Raw genomic sequence first — 22,014 nt, forward strand, 5'->3', positions numbered from 1 at the left:
TTTGCATATACTCAAAATTCAAAAGTAATACTTACATAAAACTCAAAATTTGCAAGTCTCAAGGCTGGCATTATGACATGGTATCATAAACCTCTGTCTGCAACACCACATTCCCATATGGACACCTGTTGAGATCCAGCTGTTCCATTTCCCGTCCAGCTCTCCCTGCTAATGTGTCTGGGAAAGCAGCAGAGGATGTGACACAGGTATTTGGGCCCCTGCACCCATGTGAGAGTCTTGAAATAAGCCCCTGGTTCCTGGCTTCCGTGTGGCCCAGCCCTGGCCATTGTGGCCCTTTGGGAAGTGAACCAGCAGATAAAAGATCTCTCTCTCTCTCTCTCTCTCTCTCTCTGTTCTCCTTGCCCCCTGCCTCTGTAACTCTGCCTTTCAAATAAATATTTAAAAAAATCTTTTTTAAGGTCCCACAAAGAGTATTTAGGGAGAATAAAGTCTCCATCCCATTCCTGTCTTTCACCCGCAATGATCTTCTCAGGAGGCCATTCTTCCCAGAGACACCCTGATAGAAGCACTGACAAACACGTACATATGCACACATGTGTGTGGACATACTTTTCCAATCACTCCTCTTAGACAGTCTGCAGTTTACTGACAGATATTTAGGTTGTTTCCAATCTTTTTCTATTGCAATGTTCTGTGAATATTTTTCCACATATATTATTTCATATAAGGTTAAATTTTTCCTAGATGTGTAATTGCTGGGCCAAAGAATACATGGATTTTTATTTTAGATAGATTGCTAAATTGGCTTCCATTTAGTACTAAATTAAATTTTCCTAACAGTAAGCATACATTTAAGAGTCTGTTTCCCATACTCTTCAACAAAACCATTTTTTAAAATGGCACCTTGGGAAGTCACTTTTTATAACAGCCATGTTTTGAATCCTTTTGTCACTTAATAAGACTCATTTTGTACATACGAAATTTTGTTAATGTGAGACACTCTATTAGCTCAGAATTCTGATGTAATTCTGCTGAGAAAATAAAGGTTCACAAATACTTCAGGTATTACATTATTTCTACTTGTCTTTTTTTTTTTTTTTTTTTTTTTTGACAGGCAGAGTGGACAGTGAGAGAGAGAGACAGAAAGGTCTTCCTTTGCCGTTGGTTCACCCTCCAATGGCCGCCGCGTTGCAGCCAGCGCACCGCGCTGATCCGAAGCCAGGAGCCAGGTGCTTCTCCTGGTCTCCCATGGGGTGCAGGGCCCAAGCACTTGGGCCATCCTCCACTGCACTCCCTGGCCACAGCAGAGAGCTGGCCTGGAAGAGGGGCAACCGGGACTGAATCCGGTGCCCCGATCGGGACTAGAACCCGGTGTGCCAGCGCCGCAAGGCAGAGGATTAGCCTAGTGAGCCGCGGCACTGGCCTTCTACTTGTCTTAAATTTCAAAGTAGATTTTAAAAAAATACTCCAAATACAAAGTATACTTATAACAGGGATACTAAAATTCTTCACTTAGGTAATCTTATAACTAGTATTTACAACATGAGACAATCCTGCAATTACATATCATATACTGCACCAAAGTCAAGGGAGAAATGCAGAGTCAAGGAATGTAAGGAAAACATGAGCAACAGTAACTATGGAAACAAATCCTTTCTGAAATGAGAAATCTTTGCAAAGTTTGTTTAAAGGAATTTTAGGAGTCAAGAGTTAAGAACAACACAAAGGAAAGAGGTGTAAGACTGAATCTGGAAAACAAAAAGTGGGACAAAGAGAACACACGGCAGTGTGTGTGTGTGTGCACGCACACACGCACACGCATGGACTATCCATCCATACTTTCTAGGGAGGTTTAAATCTTTCAAAATCAGTTGTGAAACTCATAGCAATTCTGACCAATATCAGAAAGCTAAAAGGTTTAAAGAAAATATCCTTCCCTTACCAGCACTGACCTGTAAAAGTTGCGTTGCAGTAGCTCTCTGTTCAGGATTCTTCACTAAGCATTTTTTAACAAAATCAGTGAAATCATCAGACCAAAGTTCTGGCTTCCTGAATGTCGGTGGTGGGTTTGTTGGAATCATAAAAATAGCCTAGTACAAATAAAACATCCAAAAAATATATTAAGAATCACAATAGTATAACCAAATAAATCTCTTTTTTAATCATACTCAAAATTTAAAAAATAAATTTAAGCTGTTTTAGAATTTCTAGTAAGCCTGAAATTCAGCAAGTAAGTCCTTCTGGTACTAATGTAATAATTTCCCATTACATTTCCTCTGTTTGGATTGCAGTTCATTGAGCACACCATTCTTAAATAATTTATCAATTTTTTTATCAGTCTCTAAAGAAGACTTTGCTTTCTAACCCTGTTACTAAGCTAAGGAAATTCCCTAAAAAGATATGCAAGTATTCCCAAATTTTTCCACTTTATGCCAGATTTACTGCCCATTTCAGTTTGACTACAAGCAACCCAATAAAATTGCTGCTATGATTTGAAATAGTATTTGATACAGCCAATACTTTTATTTCTCTATTAAGAACAGGATTCAAGATTTCAAATGAAAAGTTCTAAAGGTAACATACCATTTCAGTTTCTTACCAATGGTTCAGTACTAATAATTTAACAGTAATAACAGATTCAGATAGTTCAAAATTCAAAAGCTATAAAAAGCTGTTCTCATCCCAGTCTACCTGTCAAGTCACCCTGTACCAACCAAGAGAATGAATCTCTAATGATGTTAGGGAATCACTATCTATCTGTAAGGAGCTAACTTCTCTCCTTGGCATCTGTAATAGTTCCTTATAAAATATCTTCACTAAAACATCATTTCTGGGGCCAACATTGTGGCACAGCAGATAATGCCACTACCTGTGACACTGGCATCCTATATGGGCAACAGTTTGTGTCCTCATTGCTCCACTTCTGATCCAGCTTCCTATTAATGTGCCTGAGAAAAGCAGCAGAAGATGGTCCAAATGTTTAGGCCCCTGCCACCCTCATGGGAGACATAGATGAAGCTTCTGGCTCCTGGCTTTGGCCTGACCCAGTCCTGGCCATTGCAGTCATCTGGGGAGTGAACCAGCAGATGGGAAATGTCTCTGTCTCTGTCTCTCTCTCTGTCTCTCTCTCTGTCTCTCCCTCCTCCCCTCCCTCCCTCCCTCCTTCAAACTTCTTTCTCTATAACTCTTTCAAAATAAATGAAGAAGCCTTTAAAAAGATGTGAAAGGCATGAAAATAATAAAATTGAAACAAATATACTGAGGATGTGATAAATACTAGCTATTATTGATCATACTTCAATGTTATAAAAAAAGGCAAACAGCAAAGGCAAAAAATTTTACAACATAAAATGAATTAGCATATGCTATAACTACAGTTGAACCTATAAGATTATATAATTACACAACTGATATAGTAGACAAGACTAGGAAAAATGGCTTTTTGTCAATCTTAATCTGTATATGCATAGGCAACATACGACGACAGGCCTCTCAATGATGTATCCAAGGGTGTAGTATCCCAAAACTCCCTGTTTGAGTTGTAGATTTATTTCTCTGACTTTCCAGAAGAAAGGCCCTGTGTTTATTCTCTTCTCTTTTTCACCTGGCTTTTGGTGTCCTCTGTGTTCATGTGCAAACAATTTTAATGTACATTAAATTATGCCCATTCGCCCATTAATGCATAAGGAAGATAAATGTTGTAATACTACAAACTACAATAACACTTAGAAACTTCAGTTTTTGGGTTTCTTTCTTTTTTTTTTACCATTGAAAGAGACTAAAACTTCTGTTCAAGTATGGAGAAAATATCAAAACTGCAAAGAAAGTAATAAAGAGAATATATTATGGAATCAATATTTTAAAGTGCTCCCTATATATGATAAAAAGTTTATACTCTTCATTGGATGTTTATTAGCTGATTAAAAAAATCATTCACCAGTAGCCTAGGATCATAGAATTTCCACAGTAAAAGATAAATGACAAACCACTTAGTTCAATCTTCATTTGATAAAAAAATGAATCTAAAGCCCAGAGAGGTTAAGTAACATGAAAACAAAATTTAAGACATCAAAGGAGCCTTCATTTAAAAGACTGGCAAAGTATTCTAATGTTTCCAGGATGTTTCAAGATGCAAGAAAGCAAAGTACACAGCAAAGAGATTGCAAAATCTAAATAAACTAATAAGAAGATAGAAGAGGTGATAAATGATGATTCTATTGGCAATACAAATCTGACAAGTTCTTCCTTTAATTTCAAAGTGGGGAAGAATGAATAAGCAAGTATTAAGGTTCTAAGATAAGGCAGTGACAAGGAACATCTTAAAATTCCTACAAATACAACTTTGAGAATCAATAAAAGTGAAATCATCTTATCAAATATGAATGGGGGGGATCATTCAAAGGGGAAAAGTCTTTCCAACAAATGATGTTGGGAAGACTGGATATGCACATGTAAAAAAATAAAATTGGTTATTTTCACATTATAACACAAACAAAAATTATATCAAAAATGCTCAAAAACCTAACTATGGAGGCTAGAGTTGTGGTGCAGCAGGTTAAGCTGCTGCTTGCAACGCTAGCATCCTATAGTGCAGTGCAAGTTCAAGTCCTGGCTATTCTGTTTCTGATCCAGCTTGCTGCTAATGTGGCTGGGAAGACAGCAGAAGTTGGCCTAAGAGCTTGTGGGAAATCAGAATAGAGTTCCTGGTTTCTAGCTCTTGGCTTCAGTCTGGCCTAGAGCTGCTTGGAGAGTGAACTAGCAGATGGAAGATTACACCTTATTTGTCTCTCCTTCTCTCTTTGTCACTCTGCCTTTCAAGTACGTAAATAAATTTTAAAATGCATACTATATATATTATATATAGATGATATATATAAAAATGTAAAACTGAGAAGGAAAGATAGGAGAAAAGCTTTATGATACTGATTTAAGCCATGATTTTTTGGATATCATAACAGAGTCCAAACAATAAAAGAAAAATACATAAATTGTACATTACCGAAATTGAAAACTTGCGCATCAAAGGACAGCATCAAAAGAGAAAAAAGACAAACCACAGAACAGAGAAAATACCTGCAAATTGTATCTGATAATCAGTTAAAAGTAGAATATATAAAGAAGTCCTACAACTCAACAAGAAAAACACATGCAATCTGATTAAAAAATGGACAGTGGACTTGAATAGACATTTCTCCAAAGAAGATATGCAAATGGATGACAAGCACATGAGAAGACCCTCAGCATCACCTGCTAATAGGGAAATAGGGGAATCAAAATCCACAGATATACCACTTCACACCCATTAGGATGGCTATCATCATAAAAGAAGGAAGGGAGAAAGGGAAGGAGGGAAAACAACAAGTGTTGGCAAAGATGTGGAAAAACTGGACTCCTCGTGCATCTTTGGTGGAAATGTAAAATGGTACAGTTGACATGAAAAACAGTATGGTAATTCCTCAAAGAACTAAACACAGAATGACCACATCATCCAGAAATTCTAAGTCTGGGGATATTCCCAAAATAAGAGACTTAAATATATATTTGTATACCCATTATTTATAGCAGCATTATTCACCACAGTCAAAAGGTATCAATTGACAGATGAATGAACAAATATGATGCACACACAGACACAACAAGGTATTACTATTCAGCCATAAGAAGAAAGAAAATTGGCCGGCGTCGTGGCTCAACAGGCTAATCCTCCGCCTTGCGGCACCGGCACACGGGGTTCTAGTCCCGGTCGGGGCGCCGGATTCTGTCCCGGTTGCCCCTCTTCCAGGCCAGCTCTCTGCTGTGGCCAGGGAGTGCAGTGGAGGATGGTCCAAGTGCTTGGGCCCTGCACCCCATGGGAGACCAGGAGAAGCACCTGGCTCCTGGCTTCGGATCAGCGCGGTGCGCTGGCTGCAACACGCCGGCCGCGGCGGCCATTGGAGGGTGAACCAACGGCAAAGGAAGACCTTTCTCTCTCTCTCTCTCTCTCTCTCTCTCTCACTGTCCACTCTGCCTGTCAAAAAAAAAAAAAAAAAAGAAAAAGAAAAAGAAAACTTTGACACAGGCTAAAAGACTGATGGACCTTGAAAACATTATGCTGAACGAAACAAGCCAATTGCAAAGACAAACACTGTTTGGTTTCTCTTCTATGAGCACCCAGTGTAGTCAAATTCATGGAGACAGAGTACAACACAGGTTGTCAGGGGCTGGAGGAAAGCAAGAAGGAGGGAGCAGAGATTAATGAGCTGGGGAAGATTTTAGAAGTTTTGGAGATGGATGTGAGTGATTGTTGCACAGTAATGTGAACAAATTTGATTGCACAGAACTGTATACTTATTAATGGCTAAAATAGTGCATCTCATTTCCTATATATTTTACTTTAAAAAACAATGGAAAAATATAAAGTAATAAATCAAGTTCAGAAACATTTGTTGAATATCTACTATACCCAGAGCATGCTGTTAGGTATTAAAAGGGCAATGCAAAAAGTTTATGGAAAATGGAGTTAAAAACTGAGCTTATTTTGGTGCCAAAATTTGAAAATTCATGTATAACTTTATCATAATACACATTTGCAATGATCTTTTTGAAGACCCCTTATCTGAATTAATTTCAAAAATTTTTGCACCAAAATAAACTATCTGCTGAAAGGATCAGAGGGCAAGCAGATCTACCTTGGATGGACTCAGGGAAGACAAGACTGGAAACAGAATGGAGAATATGGTGTTTCACACTAGACAGTACGGTCTGCAAGATGGTACACAAGTGAAAACAGTTTTCCCGGGGAGGGGGGTGTGCATGCATGCTTTTGATTTTTTTTTTTCTTTGAAGATTTATTTATTTATTTATAAGTCAGGGTTACAGAGAGTCAGAGGCAGAATGAGAGAAAGAGTCTTCCATCCACTGGTTCACTCCCCAAATGGTCACAACAGCCGGAGCTGGGCCAATCCAAAGCCAGGAGCCAGGAGCTTCTTCCAGGTCTCCCTTACAGATGCAGCGGCCCAAGGACTTGGGCCATCTTGCACTGTTTTCCCAGGCCATAGCAGAGAGCTGGATCGGAAGTGGGGCAGCCAAGTCTAGAACTGGCACATTGCAGGCAGTGGCTTTACCTGCTATGCCACAGTGCTGTCCTCTTGCTTTTGCTTTTAATCAGAGTATGTTTATGAGCCAAGATGTACATCTTCTAAAACAATAACTTTTTAAAAAAAATAGGAACATGGAATACAAAAGTCAGTTAGGGGGCTAGTGTAGGTATCTCAACATGAGTAATAAAAACTGAAACTAGGATGGTATTTACGGGAATGAAAGAAACAAGGCATAAGATAAACACCAAGGAAGAACAAAGAAGTTCTGCCTACAATACTATCCGGGAGAGGTGGAGAAAGGAAGAAAGAAAGATTACCCCAGAATTCATGAAATAAAAAATTAGACACCTTAATTGCAAGGCACTCAGATATTCTAACAATTCATTGTGTCATTCTTTTGAATGCCCTCAGTGTGCAGACACATAACTACAACGTGTTATCATTGGTCTCTAACTTGGAAAGTGATCCCAAAGGCCCTTCTGTGGACACAGCAGTAAAGACTCAGTATTTAAGTCTGTTGATCCTAGGACAACAGGTAATCTCTTTATCAGTACATACATCTTCCTTCAAAAGGGGCAAATCTTTTAACAGGTGAAAACACTCTTACACATCTTAGCGCATATTACAATATTCCATCTACAACAGTCCTTCAAAAGCAGTATAGCCAGTATTATAAAACAATAAGCATCTTGCAAAAAAATAAGTAGTTTTATACAGCTTTTCTGTGTGTTTAGAATTGTGCTATAATTCTGGGTTAGCAAACTGACAGGCCACAGACCAAACAGTGCCAGTTGCATATATGTTGTATTCCTATAATGTAATAATCTGCTAAAATCAGACTGATTTAAACCAGGAAGTTCTCTCTATTTCTAATGGTCTTTCAAATAAATTTTATTTTTAATTTTTTTTTTTCAATTTGAAAGTGAGGTCAAGCATTTGGCACAGGGATTAAACCACCCTTGGCTTGCCCACATTGCATATCAAGTGCCTGGATTTGTGTCCCAATTCTGTTTCTAATTCCAGCTTCCAATAGTGGTGGCTCAAGTAGTTGGATCCTTGCCATCTATGGGGGAGACCCAGATTGAGTTCCAGCCTCCCAGTTGCAGCCTGTTCCAGTCCTGGCTGTTGCAGGCATCTGGGGAGTGAGCCAGTGTATGGAAGATATCTCTGTATTTATCTGTTTCTATCTCTATTTTTCTGATTTAAAAAATTATTAAATAAATTGCTTTTCAAAATAAAATAGGATGGATGTTCTACCTTTTGCATGGCCTCATCTAACCTGGCTCAGTCATCTATTTAATCTTAGGGTCCTTTTTTTCTGATTCTGAAAATCCTCACAGCACATACTCAGACCCACAGAACTCACAATCAACTTATAGAGAAAATAAATGAACACATGTGAAACAATTACCAAATAATGGATGCCAGATAATGAAATTCTGTCTGCAACAACAACAAAACCTAATATTTAATCTGAGATAGCTTCTTAGTTGAGGCAGAACCTAGTATAGCCTAGGATGGATAAAATGGGGTTAACAGAAGCTGCTGAAAAAAGCACACAAAACCACCTGCTACTTCAAATTAGAGAATAAAAATAAATTTGAACTCTCATCTCTGCAGAACAGTTCAAAGGACCTATATAAGCCCCTATATAGACTGACCTCAAACTGCAGGTAAACGATACTAGATTGTCTAGATAAATGTTGTTCATCTGCACTTCTGTTACAAATTGGTGGATAACAACCCAGTGATTTATGTCCTTGAAGCTAATGCTCTCTTTGAACTTTGAGCCAATAAGTTGCAGCCTTATCTTCAGATAATCTTAACATATAAGGCTCACCTCAGCAGTAGCTATTAGAAACCCAAGGATAAAAAGCTTAACTCTAACTCTTATTTACCCAGCACTGCCATAAAGTGAACCTAAATGTCACATCTTACTCCCAAACAAGCATAGAACAAGCATGAACATTGAGTATACAGTTTAAAAAAAGTCTACATAGAATCTACCAAAATGTCTCCAGAAAAATCACTACACCTTTTATTTCCCCTTTTTAGTCTAAAAATGTAGTAACAAATTAATAGATTGTTTCTGACTTTACTGTATTTAACTTAACCTAATCATGAATCACAGAGGATCCTCTTGCCCATCTGCAGGTTTTTATATGACTTAATTAGGTAGGCCTGGCTGTAGAAAGTTTTGGAGTTCAGTGGCTAGCTTTAGTCTAATAATTCACTCCCTTGCCACCAATCAAATCACACAGACACACATTACGGCCATATAATTTATCTTATCTCTAACACCATTTTGATTGAAGAATGTTAGTACAATAAATGATACAATTATCCTTGTGTTTGTTTCCACACAATGTGTTGCTTAACTACACAGTGAATTTCTGATTACACTCTAAAAAAACCCTTGCCTAAAGTGATCCCTTAGAAATCTAGAGTGAAATGATTAGGAGAGGCTAGGGAAAGCAGAAGGGAGAGTGTGATGTAGGTTGGTTGGTTTATGAGTACTAAGTTATAGTTAGGAGACAGAATCTGGTGTTCTATTGCATGGTAGGGTGACTATGGAAGACAGTGTGATAAAACTAGAAGAAAGATTTTGAATATTTTTACCATACAGAAATGATAAAAGCTTGAGGAGATAGATTTGTTTACCCTGATGTGAACATTACACAATGTATAGCTGTAACAAGACACCACATGGGATTTCATAACTATTTATACTTTTTATGCACCAGTTAGAATTAAATAAATAACAAGAACTTACCTAATCCAAAGTAGTCTTAAGAAGCCAAGAAATACAGTTGCCTCAAAATAAACCATTATTTTCATGCTTTAGACTCCAAGTGTACTCAGGAGATGTGCAAAGTGATCAAACTAAGAAGCTACAATGCCTGAACTTTATCATCCCAGTAAGATGAGTCAGCGTGCATGTCTAAAGCTATGGCTGGTGGATTTGTGAGTGTAAAGAAGTGATAGACTCGCCAGAAAAACAAAGAAATCCATGCCACTACTTTCAGAACCTCAGGTTTATGAACAACAGGTTATCTTCATAACAAATATATATAATGAAAAGGATGAGAAAACACTTTATAAAACTAGAAAGAACTAAATAAACATTGCTGTTTCCTGATAGCAAACAATGCAGAGGTAGCAAGCTAAGTCAAATGAAATCATTCCGAAAAGGCAATATAATAATAATGATTTATAAACGACCACTACAAATAAGAGAGCAAACACTACAATGGACTGAAGCCAGCACTTGACCTGAGTCAGAAAAACAGTCTTGAGCTCTAAATCCACCTTTCTCTCCCTGACTGTGTGGCCTCAATTGTTTGTTTTTGTTTTTTAACCCTATGTAAGTGAAAAGGCTGGACTAGATGTTTATCAGGTTCCTGATATATAAAAGACTGCACTCTAGCTACCTAGCAATCAAGGGATGAAGTTCCAGCTAGATAAATGCTAAACTGCTAGTTAGAAAGGAGAGGGAGGAAAAGAGAGGGAAGGATAATAAAAGGTCTTCTAGAAGTTAATATAAAATGCAAATTTTATCGCCTCTCCTTCTAAAACAAATGTGAAATATACAGACACATTTTTGAAGAGAACAGTAACTCTAAAGTGAACCTTGCTCCTGGAGTTCTACAGTAAGCACAGGGTTAAAGTATTGAGAACATGCACTCACAATTCACCCCAGCTCTAGTCAGAAACACCTTAGTAATCATTAATCTAGCCAATAAAAGCCAATTTTCCAGCATGGAAACAGAATTAAGGGAGGAGGAGCAGTTGGTGTCCTAGCTACATGTGGACAGCAGCTATCATATTGGACAGTACAGAAAGAGAACATTTAAATCATTACAGAAACATCTATTGGACAGCCCTTCTCTAAATCTAGCTTCTAGTTTATAGAAAACACATGGAATAGAGAAAATGCTAAATAACATTTTCTAAATGATAAAATAATACAGCAAATCCAGATTTGAGGGATTCTACAGAAAAGATTTTTTTAAAAACCTCTTAGCCTCATCCCTTCAAAAAAAATCAATGGCATAGTTAAAAACTATGGCATGTGGGTGTGGGGGATGATAACTAAATTTAGAATGAGAGGCCAAAAAAATGTCCTACATTAAGGACCTCTGTGGGTAAGACCCCAGTGGAAAGAAGTGGTGATCAAAGAAGGATGTACTTTTCTCTGAAGGAAGGAGAGAACTTCCACTTTGTCTATGGCCCTGTCTAAATACTGAAGGAGTTTGTGGATTCAAAAGTCTTCCACAGACTAGGCAGCTCATGTCAAGAACCTCGGGTGAGCACTGACTTAAGAGTGTTGATTGTTAAATTAACAAGAGTCACTGCGCACTAACTTCCCAGGCAGGACCTCTGTCCTCAAAGAGCTGGATAATGAAAGTGAATAGTAAAACTTGTTCTCAAAGATTTACTTGGTTTTAGTGTATTAAGTGTATTAATATTAGTATATTAAGCTTATGTCTCATAAGCTATAGTTATGTCTAAGTGCTCGCAAAAGAGGTATAATTCATGAGTTCTTCTTCAAAGTTAATTAAGTTTCTCAAAAATAAAAGAATGTTTAAATAAAAAAATAAAAAATAAAAAGGAGGCCAAATATGAACTAAAAGATAAATGACATTAGAAGCTCACAATTTTCTGAGATGTATGTTTTTATTCTTTGAGAATCTATACAAAAGTAAATATTTGGAGATTAAGTATCAAATACTTCAAAAAATGATGACAGACAGCTAGATAACAGAAGAAAAGGGTAAAGATTAGATAGATGGACAGACAGGTGGAATAATATCACCTCCACCCACTCAAAAAATGTCCTAATCCCTGGAACTTGTGAATATATTACCTTACATGGCAAAAAAAGATATGACTCTGTTGGATATCTTAAAGTAGGAAGATTATCTTGGATTATTTGGACAACCCCAATGTGAGGACAAGAGTCCTGCCAAGTGGAAGAAGGAGGCAGAATTGAGCCAGATGAACAGATAAGACTAGGGAAGAATGCTCTGCTCTGAAGAGGAAGACAACTACCTATGCCAAGATGCCAAGACACATGGCTTTCAAAGCTAGAAAGATGCAGGATTAGGTTCTGCCCTCAAGATTCCAGAAAGAAACAAAGCCCTGCCAGCACTTCAATTTTAGTTCAGTAAGATCTGTGTTGGACTCTTTTTTTTTTCTTTTGAAGATTTATTTATTTTATTTGAATGTCATTGGTAGAGAGAGAGAGAGTAAGCAAGCAAGCCAGGAGCTTCATCCAGGTCTCCCACATGGGTGCAGGGTCCAAAGCACTTGGGCCATCTTCTGCTGCATTCCCACACATTAGAAGGGAGCTGGTCACTTGGACTTACCTCCAATGGTGGAACTAGAAATGTGCCAGGGGATTCCAACTCAATCTTATAAAGGAGACATGTACCAATGTCAGCGCACTTGGTAAAGTGATAAGTACACAACCGATCAAAAAAGATAGGGTAAGTGTTGAAGAGATTTTACAAACAAGACCAGTGTAAGCAAATAATGAAGGATTGAATTAAAAGGGAGAGAATGATCCTGCAGGGGAGGCAGGACATACAGCAGACTCATAGAATGGCAAATGCCCAAAACAGCACTCCGGCCTCAGAATCAACCCTTGGGGCATTCGGATCTGGCTAAAAAGCCCATGAGAGTCTCACAGGCATGGAAAGCCACGACATGGTGGCAAAAACAATCTAAATGAAAGATCTTGGTGAACAAGACCCCAGCGGAAGGAACAGGCCATCAAGAAGGGAGGCGCCTTTCTCCGAAGGAAGGAAGGAACCTCCACTGTGATACGGCCTTGACTAAACAAGTTCAGAGTTGGTGAACTCAAGGGGCTTCCATAGCCTAGACAGCTCATGGCAAGAGCCTTGGGTGATTGCTGATGCCATAAATAAGAGTGCCAATTGTTAAATCTACAACGGAGTCACTGGGTACAGGCTCCCCACATAGGATCTCTGTCCTTAACGTGTTTTACTATGAAACTTAAACACTACTAGTCGAACAATACCCTACACCTTGTGTGGCTGTGTGAGGGCAGCCTGTTGAAATCCTTGCTTAGTGTATACTAAGTTGATCTTCTGTATATGCAGGTAATTGAAAATGAAACTCAATGAAGGGCGGGATGGGAGAGGGAGTGGGAGAGGGGAGGGCCGCAGGAGGGAGGGAGGTGGGGGGGGCACAACAATACAAAAGTTGCACTTTGTAAATTCACATTTATTAAATAATAAAAAGAAAAAAAAAAGACCTGAACAACCAAAAAGCTTACAGAATTTACCATGAATAAAAAAATCACTTCAAAAAAAAACAAAAAAAAAAAAAAAACAAAAAAAAAGAAGGGAGCTGGATGGGAAGTAGAGCAGCCAGGTCATGAACGGGTACCCATATGGGATGCCAGCATCAGACAGTGGCTTAACCCATTATGCCACAATGCTGGACTCTGTGTTGGATTTCTAACCAGTAGAGCTGTTAAGATAATAAATCTGTGTTGTATAAGCCACTAGGTTTGTATAAATTTGTTATGGGAAAAATAGGAAATAGGAAGGAAGGAAGAAGGGAGGGAGGAAGGGAGGGAGAAGTTGTTAGAGGTAGAAGAGGAGAGAAAGGAGGAAGAGAAAGAGGAAGAAGGTGTTGTAGGGGCCAGAGCTGTGGAGTAGTGGGTAAAGTCTCTGCTTACAAAGCCGGTGCTGTGGCGTACCAGGTAAAGCCACCGCCTGCAGTGCTGGCATCCCATATAGGTGCCAGGTTCAAGTCTCAGTTGCTCCACTTCCAATCCAGTCCTATGTTAATGGCCTGGGAAAGCAGTAGAAAATGGCCTAAGTCCTTGGGCCCCTGCACCCGTGTAGGAGACCTGGAAGAAGCTCCTGTCTCCTGGCTTCAGATCGGTGTACCTCCAGCCATTGCAGCCATCTGGGGAGTGAATTAGCGGATAGAAGACCTCTCTCTGTTTCTCTCTTGGCCTCTGCCTCTCTGTAACTCTACCTTTCAAATAAATAAATAAACCTTAAAAAAAAAAAAAAAGATGCCAATAGGGAAAACAGAATCCTTTATCAAAGGGCCTGAGTTCAAGTCCTAGCTCTGCCTCTGATTTCAACTTCCTGCTGATATGAAGTTTCCACACAAAAATACTGCTCTCTTTTTTTAAATTTTTCAACATCCACATATGCATTGCTAAAGTACACAGAAATTCAATTTCTGTGTTTACCTTGCGTCCTGCAACCTTGTGGAATTCACTGACTAGTTCAAGTGTGTTTTTTCCCCCAAGATTCCTTAGTATTTTCTGTGTAGAAAATCAAATTATATGAAAGGACAGTTTTATTTCTTCTTTTCCAAACTCTGTGTCTTTGACATCTACTTCCTCCTTTTTTACTCTGACAATAACCTACCTCTGTGTTGAAAAGAGTGAGGGGCTGGCCCTGAGGTGCAATGGGTTAAAGCCCAGCCTGAAGTGCCAGCATCCCACACAGACTCTGGTTCTAGTCCTGGCTGTTCCTCTTCTGATCCAGCCCTGAGCTATGGCCTGGGAAAGCAGTAGAAGATGGCGCAAGTCTTTAGACCCCTGCACCCGCGTGGGAGATCCGGAAGAAGCTCCTGGCTCCTAACTTCGGATTGGCTCAGCTCTAGCCATTGCCTGTTGTGGCCATTGGAGAGTGAACAAGCGTTGGAAGATCCCTCTCTCTCTCTCTGTCTCTACTTCTCTCTGTAACTCTTTCAAATAAATAAAAATAAATCTTAAAAAAAAGTGTGTGAGCGCAGACATCATTCCAACTCCCAATATCATGAAGAAAACACTGTGTCTTTTTCCATCAATTTTAATGTTAGCTGAAGGATTTTTGTAGATATTCTTTAACAAATTGAGGAAGTTATCTTTATTCCTATTATTCTGAAAGTGTCCAACACTATAAAGGGGTGTTGGATTTTGTAAAATGCTTTTTCTACATTGTGAGATTTTTCTTCTGTAGTCTACTAATACAGTAGGTTATACTGATTCAATGTGAACAGTATTCTCCCCACCCAACAATCCAGATGCTCTTAAGATAGGAGCTTGGAGCTGTTAAACACTATGTTTAACATTATGACCTTGAATAAAGCAATATATATATGTAGCTGGTCCCAGCATCAGTGGTAACTGCTTACATAAGCAGTGCAATATGTCCAGATGATACAGATTATACATTCATATGAGATAAACTTCGTAGCTACAAGTGAAATGTGTCAATTCATATGGCTGAAGAAGAAAAATATTGTAAAACCAATATTTCTACATATGAAAAAAGCAGTTTTGTTTGATCCCGCAATTCTTATTATTTTTTTTTTTTTTTGACAGGCAGAGTGGACAGTGAGAGAGAGAGAGACAGAGAGAAAGGTCTTCCTTTGCCGTTGGTTCACCCTCCAATGGCCGCCGCTGCCAGCGCGCTGCAGCCGGTGCACCGTGCTGATCCGAAGCCAGGAGCCAGGTGCTTCTCCTGGTCTCCCATGGGGTGCAGAGCCCAAGCACTTGGGCCATCCTCCACTGCACTCCCTGGCCACAGCAGAGAGCTGGCCTGGAAGAGGGGCAACCGGGAAAGAATCAGGCACCCCGACCAGGACTAGAACCCGGTGTGCGGGCACCGCAAGGCGGAGGATTAGCCTAGTGAGCCGCGGCACCGGTCTGATCCCCCAATTCTATTAGTCACCAAATATAACAAACTAAATATTAAGTAGAATTAGTTACGGCCGCCCAGGCACCAAAATCATCATGCTCTACAAAAGAAAAAAGGGAGGTATTAAGAAATAGTCTGCAGATACGATCTTTGAGTTATGTGAGATGCCAAAGCAGAAGGTGTCTTAAGAAATAAATACTACTTATAGTAATGATTTTCCTAATTAAAAAGCCTTCACAATAGATATATTTAACATCAGTTCCTACTTTCATTCTTTTAGATATCCAAGCCAAGATTCTAGACTACATATCCTTTCTCTCACATCCCACATTTAGGCAATCAGAAAATATAAAATACATCCTAAATCTGACCACTTCTTAACAACTCTACCTTTACTGCCCTAGTACAAGCCACCATAAACTCCTACCTGTATAACTGAAGAAGTAACCTCCTCACCATTCACCCTGTTTCCATTCATGTACTGCTGCAATCCTGTCTCACCAAGAAGAGTAAGTTTTCTAAGTCATACATTAGATCATGTCACTCCTCTGCTCCAATGGCTTCCTGACTTACTCAGTGTAAAAGCTAAATCACCCATGATTTATGAAGACTCTGACCTTGTCCCCTGCTACCCATCTGACCTCATCTCTTACTTATCTTGTGTTCTTACTCAGCTCCAGCCATTTTAAACCTCATTGTTCCTTAAACACCAAACATACTTTCACATAGTTCCTGTGACTAAAATATTCTAGTCCCAGAAATCTGCGTGGCTCATTTACTTATCTCCTTTGTATCTCTAAGAAAAATCACCCTGCAGAAAGGCCCTTCTTGTCCATCCCCTCTAAAGTATGGTTCCACAAACACAACAGTCATTCCATAGCCCTCTTATCCTGCTTTATTGTTTGCCATGGCAGTTATTAGCATGTGATACATTGTAGATACTTTTTGTATAATTTATTGTCTCTCTCCGTATAATACAAGCACCTAAAAAGTTGGAACTCTGATTCATTCAATGCTGTATCTCAGTGCCTATAAAAGTATCACAGCAGGAATTCAATAAATATGGGGTGAATTAAGAGACCAAAAACGCAGTCTTTCAGAGGGATTTATACCTGTACAGCTTTAAAATATATAAATCTTGCAGAGACAGAAATGGACAGCTGGTGGTAACATATAAAAATGTAAGCTGGCCTTCTAAGAAAGATGGAAGGTTTGACAGTAAACGATTAACTACCAAAAGAATAAAGTATATTATGACACATTGGCAACCGAGTGAATTCACCTTGAGAGAATAACAGGTACCTATAAATAAACGTGAATAACTTTATAATAAAACTATATAATTAAGCACAGAGAGAAAGACTACCTTGCCAAGATTTGCTATCGTTGGCAAACTTCCATATTAAACTCAGCTTCCCCAATTCCAGCTACAAATGGAATTGTGAATTTGGCAACTCACTGGAGAGAAAGACTGCATTACAATCTGGGTTCACATTAAAGTTACCTCATTCTTCTCAACTTAGATCTGACCTGGAGGAAAATTTTTAACAGATTCTATTGGATAAGTGCCATACTACAGTTAGAGTTCAAAATTAGCATTATAGATGCTAACAGATTTTTATTTTGTTTCCTTAAAACTAAATTGGACTAAAATAAAATATGAGGAATTATAAGTGCAATGTGTATTATCTAAAGAAATGTTTGTCAAAAAAAAAGCAAATTATAACACGAGTCCTTCCCTCTAATTTCTACTGATTTAACTCATGCATTGCCTCACTCAAGGTTGTAGACGTGGTAGCACTTAAGCTGTTAACTGATACGAGAGATAAATCTCTTCCTTCCAAGGTTGATCCAGATTTAATGACACACAATCCAGACAAGTCCACCTCAATTTTTGCTATTAAAAATTCAAATAAAAATTATGTACTCCAAATTTGTACATAAATGTACTAACCATTTATTTATTATCTACTATATTACAAGTCATTGTACTGGACACTACTGACACAGGATATAAACTGCACACACTGCTGTCAATAAATTTATAATGTGATAGAAAAGTCACACAAACTGTAACAGAGTGTGATAATGTATACAATCTTGGGATGCACAAAGTGTTACAGAAGCCTAGAAAACAGAAGAAAATGCAGGCACCAAGTTCACTGAGAAGAGGGCAGAGATAAATATATGATAGCTGGTGGCCGGTGCCGCAGCTCAGTAGGCTAATCCTCCACCTAGCGGCGCCGGCACACCAGGTTCTAGTCCTGGTCAGGGCGCCAGATTCTTTCCCGGTTGCCCCTCTTCCAGGCCAGCTCTCTGCTGTGGCCAGGGAGTGCAGTGGAGGATGGCCCAAGTGCTTGGGCCCTGCACCCCATGGGAGACCAGGAGAAGCACCTGGCTCCCGGCTTCGGATCAGCGCAGTGCGCTGGCTGCAGCGCGCCAGCCGTGGCGGCCATTGGAGGGTGAACCAACGGCAAAGGAAGACCTTTCTCTCTGTCTCTCTCTCTCACTATGCACTCTGCCTGTCAAAAAAAAAAAAAAAAAAAAGATAGCTGGCTAAAGGAAAAAGGAGGTTCCATACAAATAGAGGTATGCATTGCCCAAGGCCTTCCTAGACACTTAAGAATTTGACTCTTATACTAGAAAGAAATGAGATAAATAGTTTAATGAGGAGGATTTTAAGGAAGGAAGATTATGATCTGTTTCATTCTAGAATGATCAACCTAGCAGTATCATAAAGATTACATTGAAATGTAGAGTGGGTCAGGTCAGTTGGAAGGCTGATGAGAAATCCAGAAGATAAAATATTAACTTGGGAACAGGTGCTTAGCCTAGTCATTAAGACATCCACAGTCCACACTGAAGTACTGGGTTTGATTCTCAGCTCCTGACTCCAGTTTCCTGCCAATGCTGACCCTGAGAAGCCATAGTCATGGTTAAAGTCATTGGGTTCCTGCCACCCACGTGACAGACCTAGACAGCCTTCCCAGCTTCCAGATCCAGTTTTGGGCTGCCCCAGGCCACTGCAGGCATTATAGGGGTGAACCAGCAGATGGGAAGAAACTCCCTCTTACACAATTCTTTCTCCCCCTCTCTCTCTCTTCCTCTTTACACTGCAAATAAAAACAATTTTTTAAATGTTTTAAAAAATTGCTTCTATATTAACATATCAACACATACAGACTTTAAAATAGAAGGTAAGGGTCAGCATTGTGGTACAGTAGGTAAAGCTGCCACCTGAGACCCAGCATTTCATGCCAGTGTGCGTCCCAGCTGCTCCACTTCCAATCCAGCTTCCTTATAATGGCCTGGGAAAAGCAGCAGAAACATGGCCCAAGTGCTTGGGTCCCTGCAACCACGTGGGAGATCTGGATGAAAGCTCCTGGCTCTTGGCTTTGGTCTGGCCCACCCTTGGCCATTGTGGCCATCTCAGGAGTGAACCAGCAGATGGAAGATGATTGATAGACAGATAGATAGACAGACAGATAGATAGATAAAAGAAAGTAATGAGTCTAGAATTCAAGACAGAGAGAGCCCAGAAAGAGCCCAGAAATCAAATAAGGGAGGGGAAGACACTTGAGTGAAGAATGGTAAGTAATGTCAAACAGAAGTAAAGCTGTCAACAATTTCAGTAGAGTGGTAGCCAAGTCTAGTCATGGGTAAATGGGAAGGAAGTGAGGAAGTGAAGCATTATCCTTTAGTCTTTTTTACAAATGGCTGTAAGAAAGGTGCAAGACAACACAGCAGGTAGAAAGCAGCATAAACCCAAAGAAAACTGGATTGCTTTTTAAAATGGGAGGCACCTGAGCCCTCTAAAGTTCCTTAAATGCAAAAAGACAAGTGATGAGTAGAGGACAGAAGACGGGATGGGAAGGGGCACAAAACCAAGAGGGATTATTTCCTCATTTTATATATGAGAAAACTGAGGAACTGTGAGGTTAATTAACCTGCCCTTAAATACTAAACAAACAAGGAGGCCAGTGTTGTAATGTGACAAGTTAAGCCACTGTTGGCATCCCATATGGGCACCAGTTCAAATCCTGGCTGTTCTACTTCCAATCCAGCTTCCTGATAATGAGTCAGGGAAAGCAGTGGAATATGGCCCAAGTTGTTGGGCACCTGAACATATGTGGGAGATCTGGAGGAAGCTCTTCCTGGCTCCTGGCTTCACTCTGGCCCAGGCTTTTTCATTGCAGCCACTTGGGGAGTGAACCAGCGGATGGAAAATCTCTAACACTCCCTGTAACTCTGCTTTTAAAATAAATAAATTAAATATTAGATAAATAAAACTCAGCAAATAAAAGACTTGGAAACTGAACCCAAATGGTCTAGCTCCAAACTCATGATAACCATCAAGATGTACTGCCTCTCCATAGACACAGAATTCCTCTGGTTCACTAAGTCACCCTGAAGATCAGCTGTTCTCCAGCAGGAAATATTTATTGATTTTTTAAATATTCATTTATTTACTTGAAAGGCAGTTAGAGGCAGAGGCAGAGAGGTCTTCCATCTCCCGGTTCACTCCCCAAATGGACATAACAGCCACAGCTGGGCTGATCTGAAGCAGGAGCCTGAAGTGTCTTCCAGGTCTCCCACACAGGTGCAGGGCCCCAAGGACTTGAGTCATCTTCTACTACTCTCCCAGGCCATAGCAGAGAGCTGGATCAGAAGTGAAGAAGCCAGGACTCCAGTCAGCACCCATACGAGATGCCAGCACTGCATGTGGCAGCTTCACCAGCTATACCACAGCATGGGCCCCAGGAAATATTTCTAATTTTAGAATAAATGTAGGAGAAAATTGGAGTGTACTAATCAGAAATGTGCTAGATTACATTTAATTAGATTAAGAAAATCTAGCAAATTAACAGTAACATTAAAAACATCAGTAAACAGCTTTCTCATTCCTATAAATACATTCATATAACAATTGTTCTTAAATTTTACCATGTATCAGAATTGTTTACAGGGCTTGTTACAATGCAGATTTCTAGGCCTCACCATGAGAGTTTCAGATTCAATAGACCTGAGGGTAGAGCCCAAGAATGTGCATTTCTAACAAGTACTCAGGTGATACTGATGACCTTTACCATCATCTCCATTATCTGCCCTATTTCTTGGATTATACATCACTTTTTATTCAAAGATAATGTAAAGCTGATATAACAGTTAAAAATCAAAATAATCTGATTCCAAGTTCTAATTGCCTCTGGTGTCCTTCTTCCATCTAATCAAAAAACAGCTTTTCTAAAATGTAAATCTGGATTACCAGTTCCTACTTTAAACCAATGTTTCTCATTACTTATAAAGTACAGGGGGCTGGCAATGTGGTGACATGGGTTAAGTTGCCACCTGTGACACCTGCATCCCATATCCTAAGTGCCTGGGATCAAGTCCTGCCTCCATTTCTGATCCAATTTCCTGCTAATGTGCACTTGGGGAGGCAGCAGCAGATGATGGCTTGGGCTCCTGCCACTCAAGTGGAAGATCCAGATGGAATTCTTGGCCCTTAACTTTGGCCTGGTATAGCCATGGCTGTTGCAGACATGCGAGGAGTGCACCAGTGGATTTAAGATGGACTGATTGATTCTCTCTCTCTCTTTAAATAAAATAAAGAACAAACTTCTCAGAATGGCTTTCAAATTATTTTGCCTATGAACCATTGTCTAACTGTAGTTCAATGTGGTTTTAGAAGATAACCTATTTTTAAAAATTTTTTCCTAATACAATTCTTTCTAATAAACCCATATATTCCTTCAGTAAGTCTAAAGCACCTCTAAAATAAGAGGCATCAAATGATAATATCAATCAACATTTGTGAGGCATTCTCCCAAAGCTTTACATGAATTAATTCATTTAATCTTAACAATCATCAGGATAAAGCCTATAATTAATCTCATTTTACAAATGGGCAAAAGTGAGATACTGGAGAGGTTAAATTCACCCAAAGAAATAAACTATCAAGTAAAAGAGCCAGAACTCTCAAACTGCAAGTAAAGTAAACTGACAATTACCAGACTGTTCAGTACTTATTGATGTTTAGATAATGTATTTTTTAAAATGCTGATATAAATAATTTCTTTACTCATTTTACATGTATTTCACTACCAGCATTTATTGAGTGTCTACTACATGTCAGATATTAGTACAGGCATTAAAGACGATCATGGTTTAAATCACAAAAAGGTAAGACCCAATGCCTTGTCTCCCAAAACATGGAAGCCTTAAATTTAAATAAATTACAGAAACATTCAATAGATAAATGCTAAAAATAAAAGTGAAGGTATGCTGAGATTTTAATA

General features: G+C 39.2%; 1 protein-coding gene across 4 annotated transcripts in view; it reads right to left on the reverse strand.

Annotated features, from left to right (window-relative positions):
• Nucleotides 1-22,014, reverse strand: part of STK3 (serine/threonine kinase 3) — a 321,260-nt gene that overhangs the window by 142,176 nt on the left and 157,070 nt on the right. For all 4 annotated transcript variants that reach the window (XR_016236531.1, XM_008255787.5, XM_089336371.1 and 1 more), the window contains one exon: nucleotides 1,914-2,051. Coding sequence is in view for 3 of the 4 variants with exons in the window: in XM_008255787.5 (XP_008254009.3) it covers nucleotides 1,914-2,051 (138 nt within the window). In the remaining variant the exon portion in view is untranslated. The remainder of the gene's footprint in view (nucleotides 1-1,913; nucleotides 2,052-22,014) is intronic.

The sequence above is a fragment of the Oryctolagus cuniculus genome, chromosome 6, assembly GCF_051225735.1.
Source record: "Oryctolagus cuniculus isolate XC-2025 breed Fujian yellow rabbit chromosome 6, ASM5122573v1, whole genome shotgun sequence".
Classification (NCBI taxonomy): domain Eukaryota; kingdom Metazoa; phylum Chordata; class Mammalia; order Lagomorpha; family Leporidae; genus Oryctolagus; species Oryctolagus cuniculus.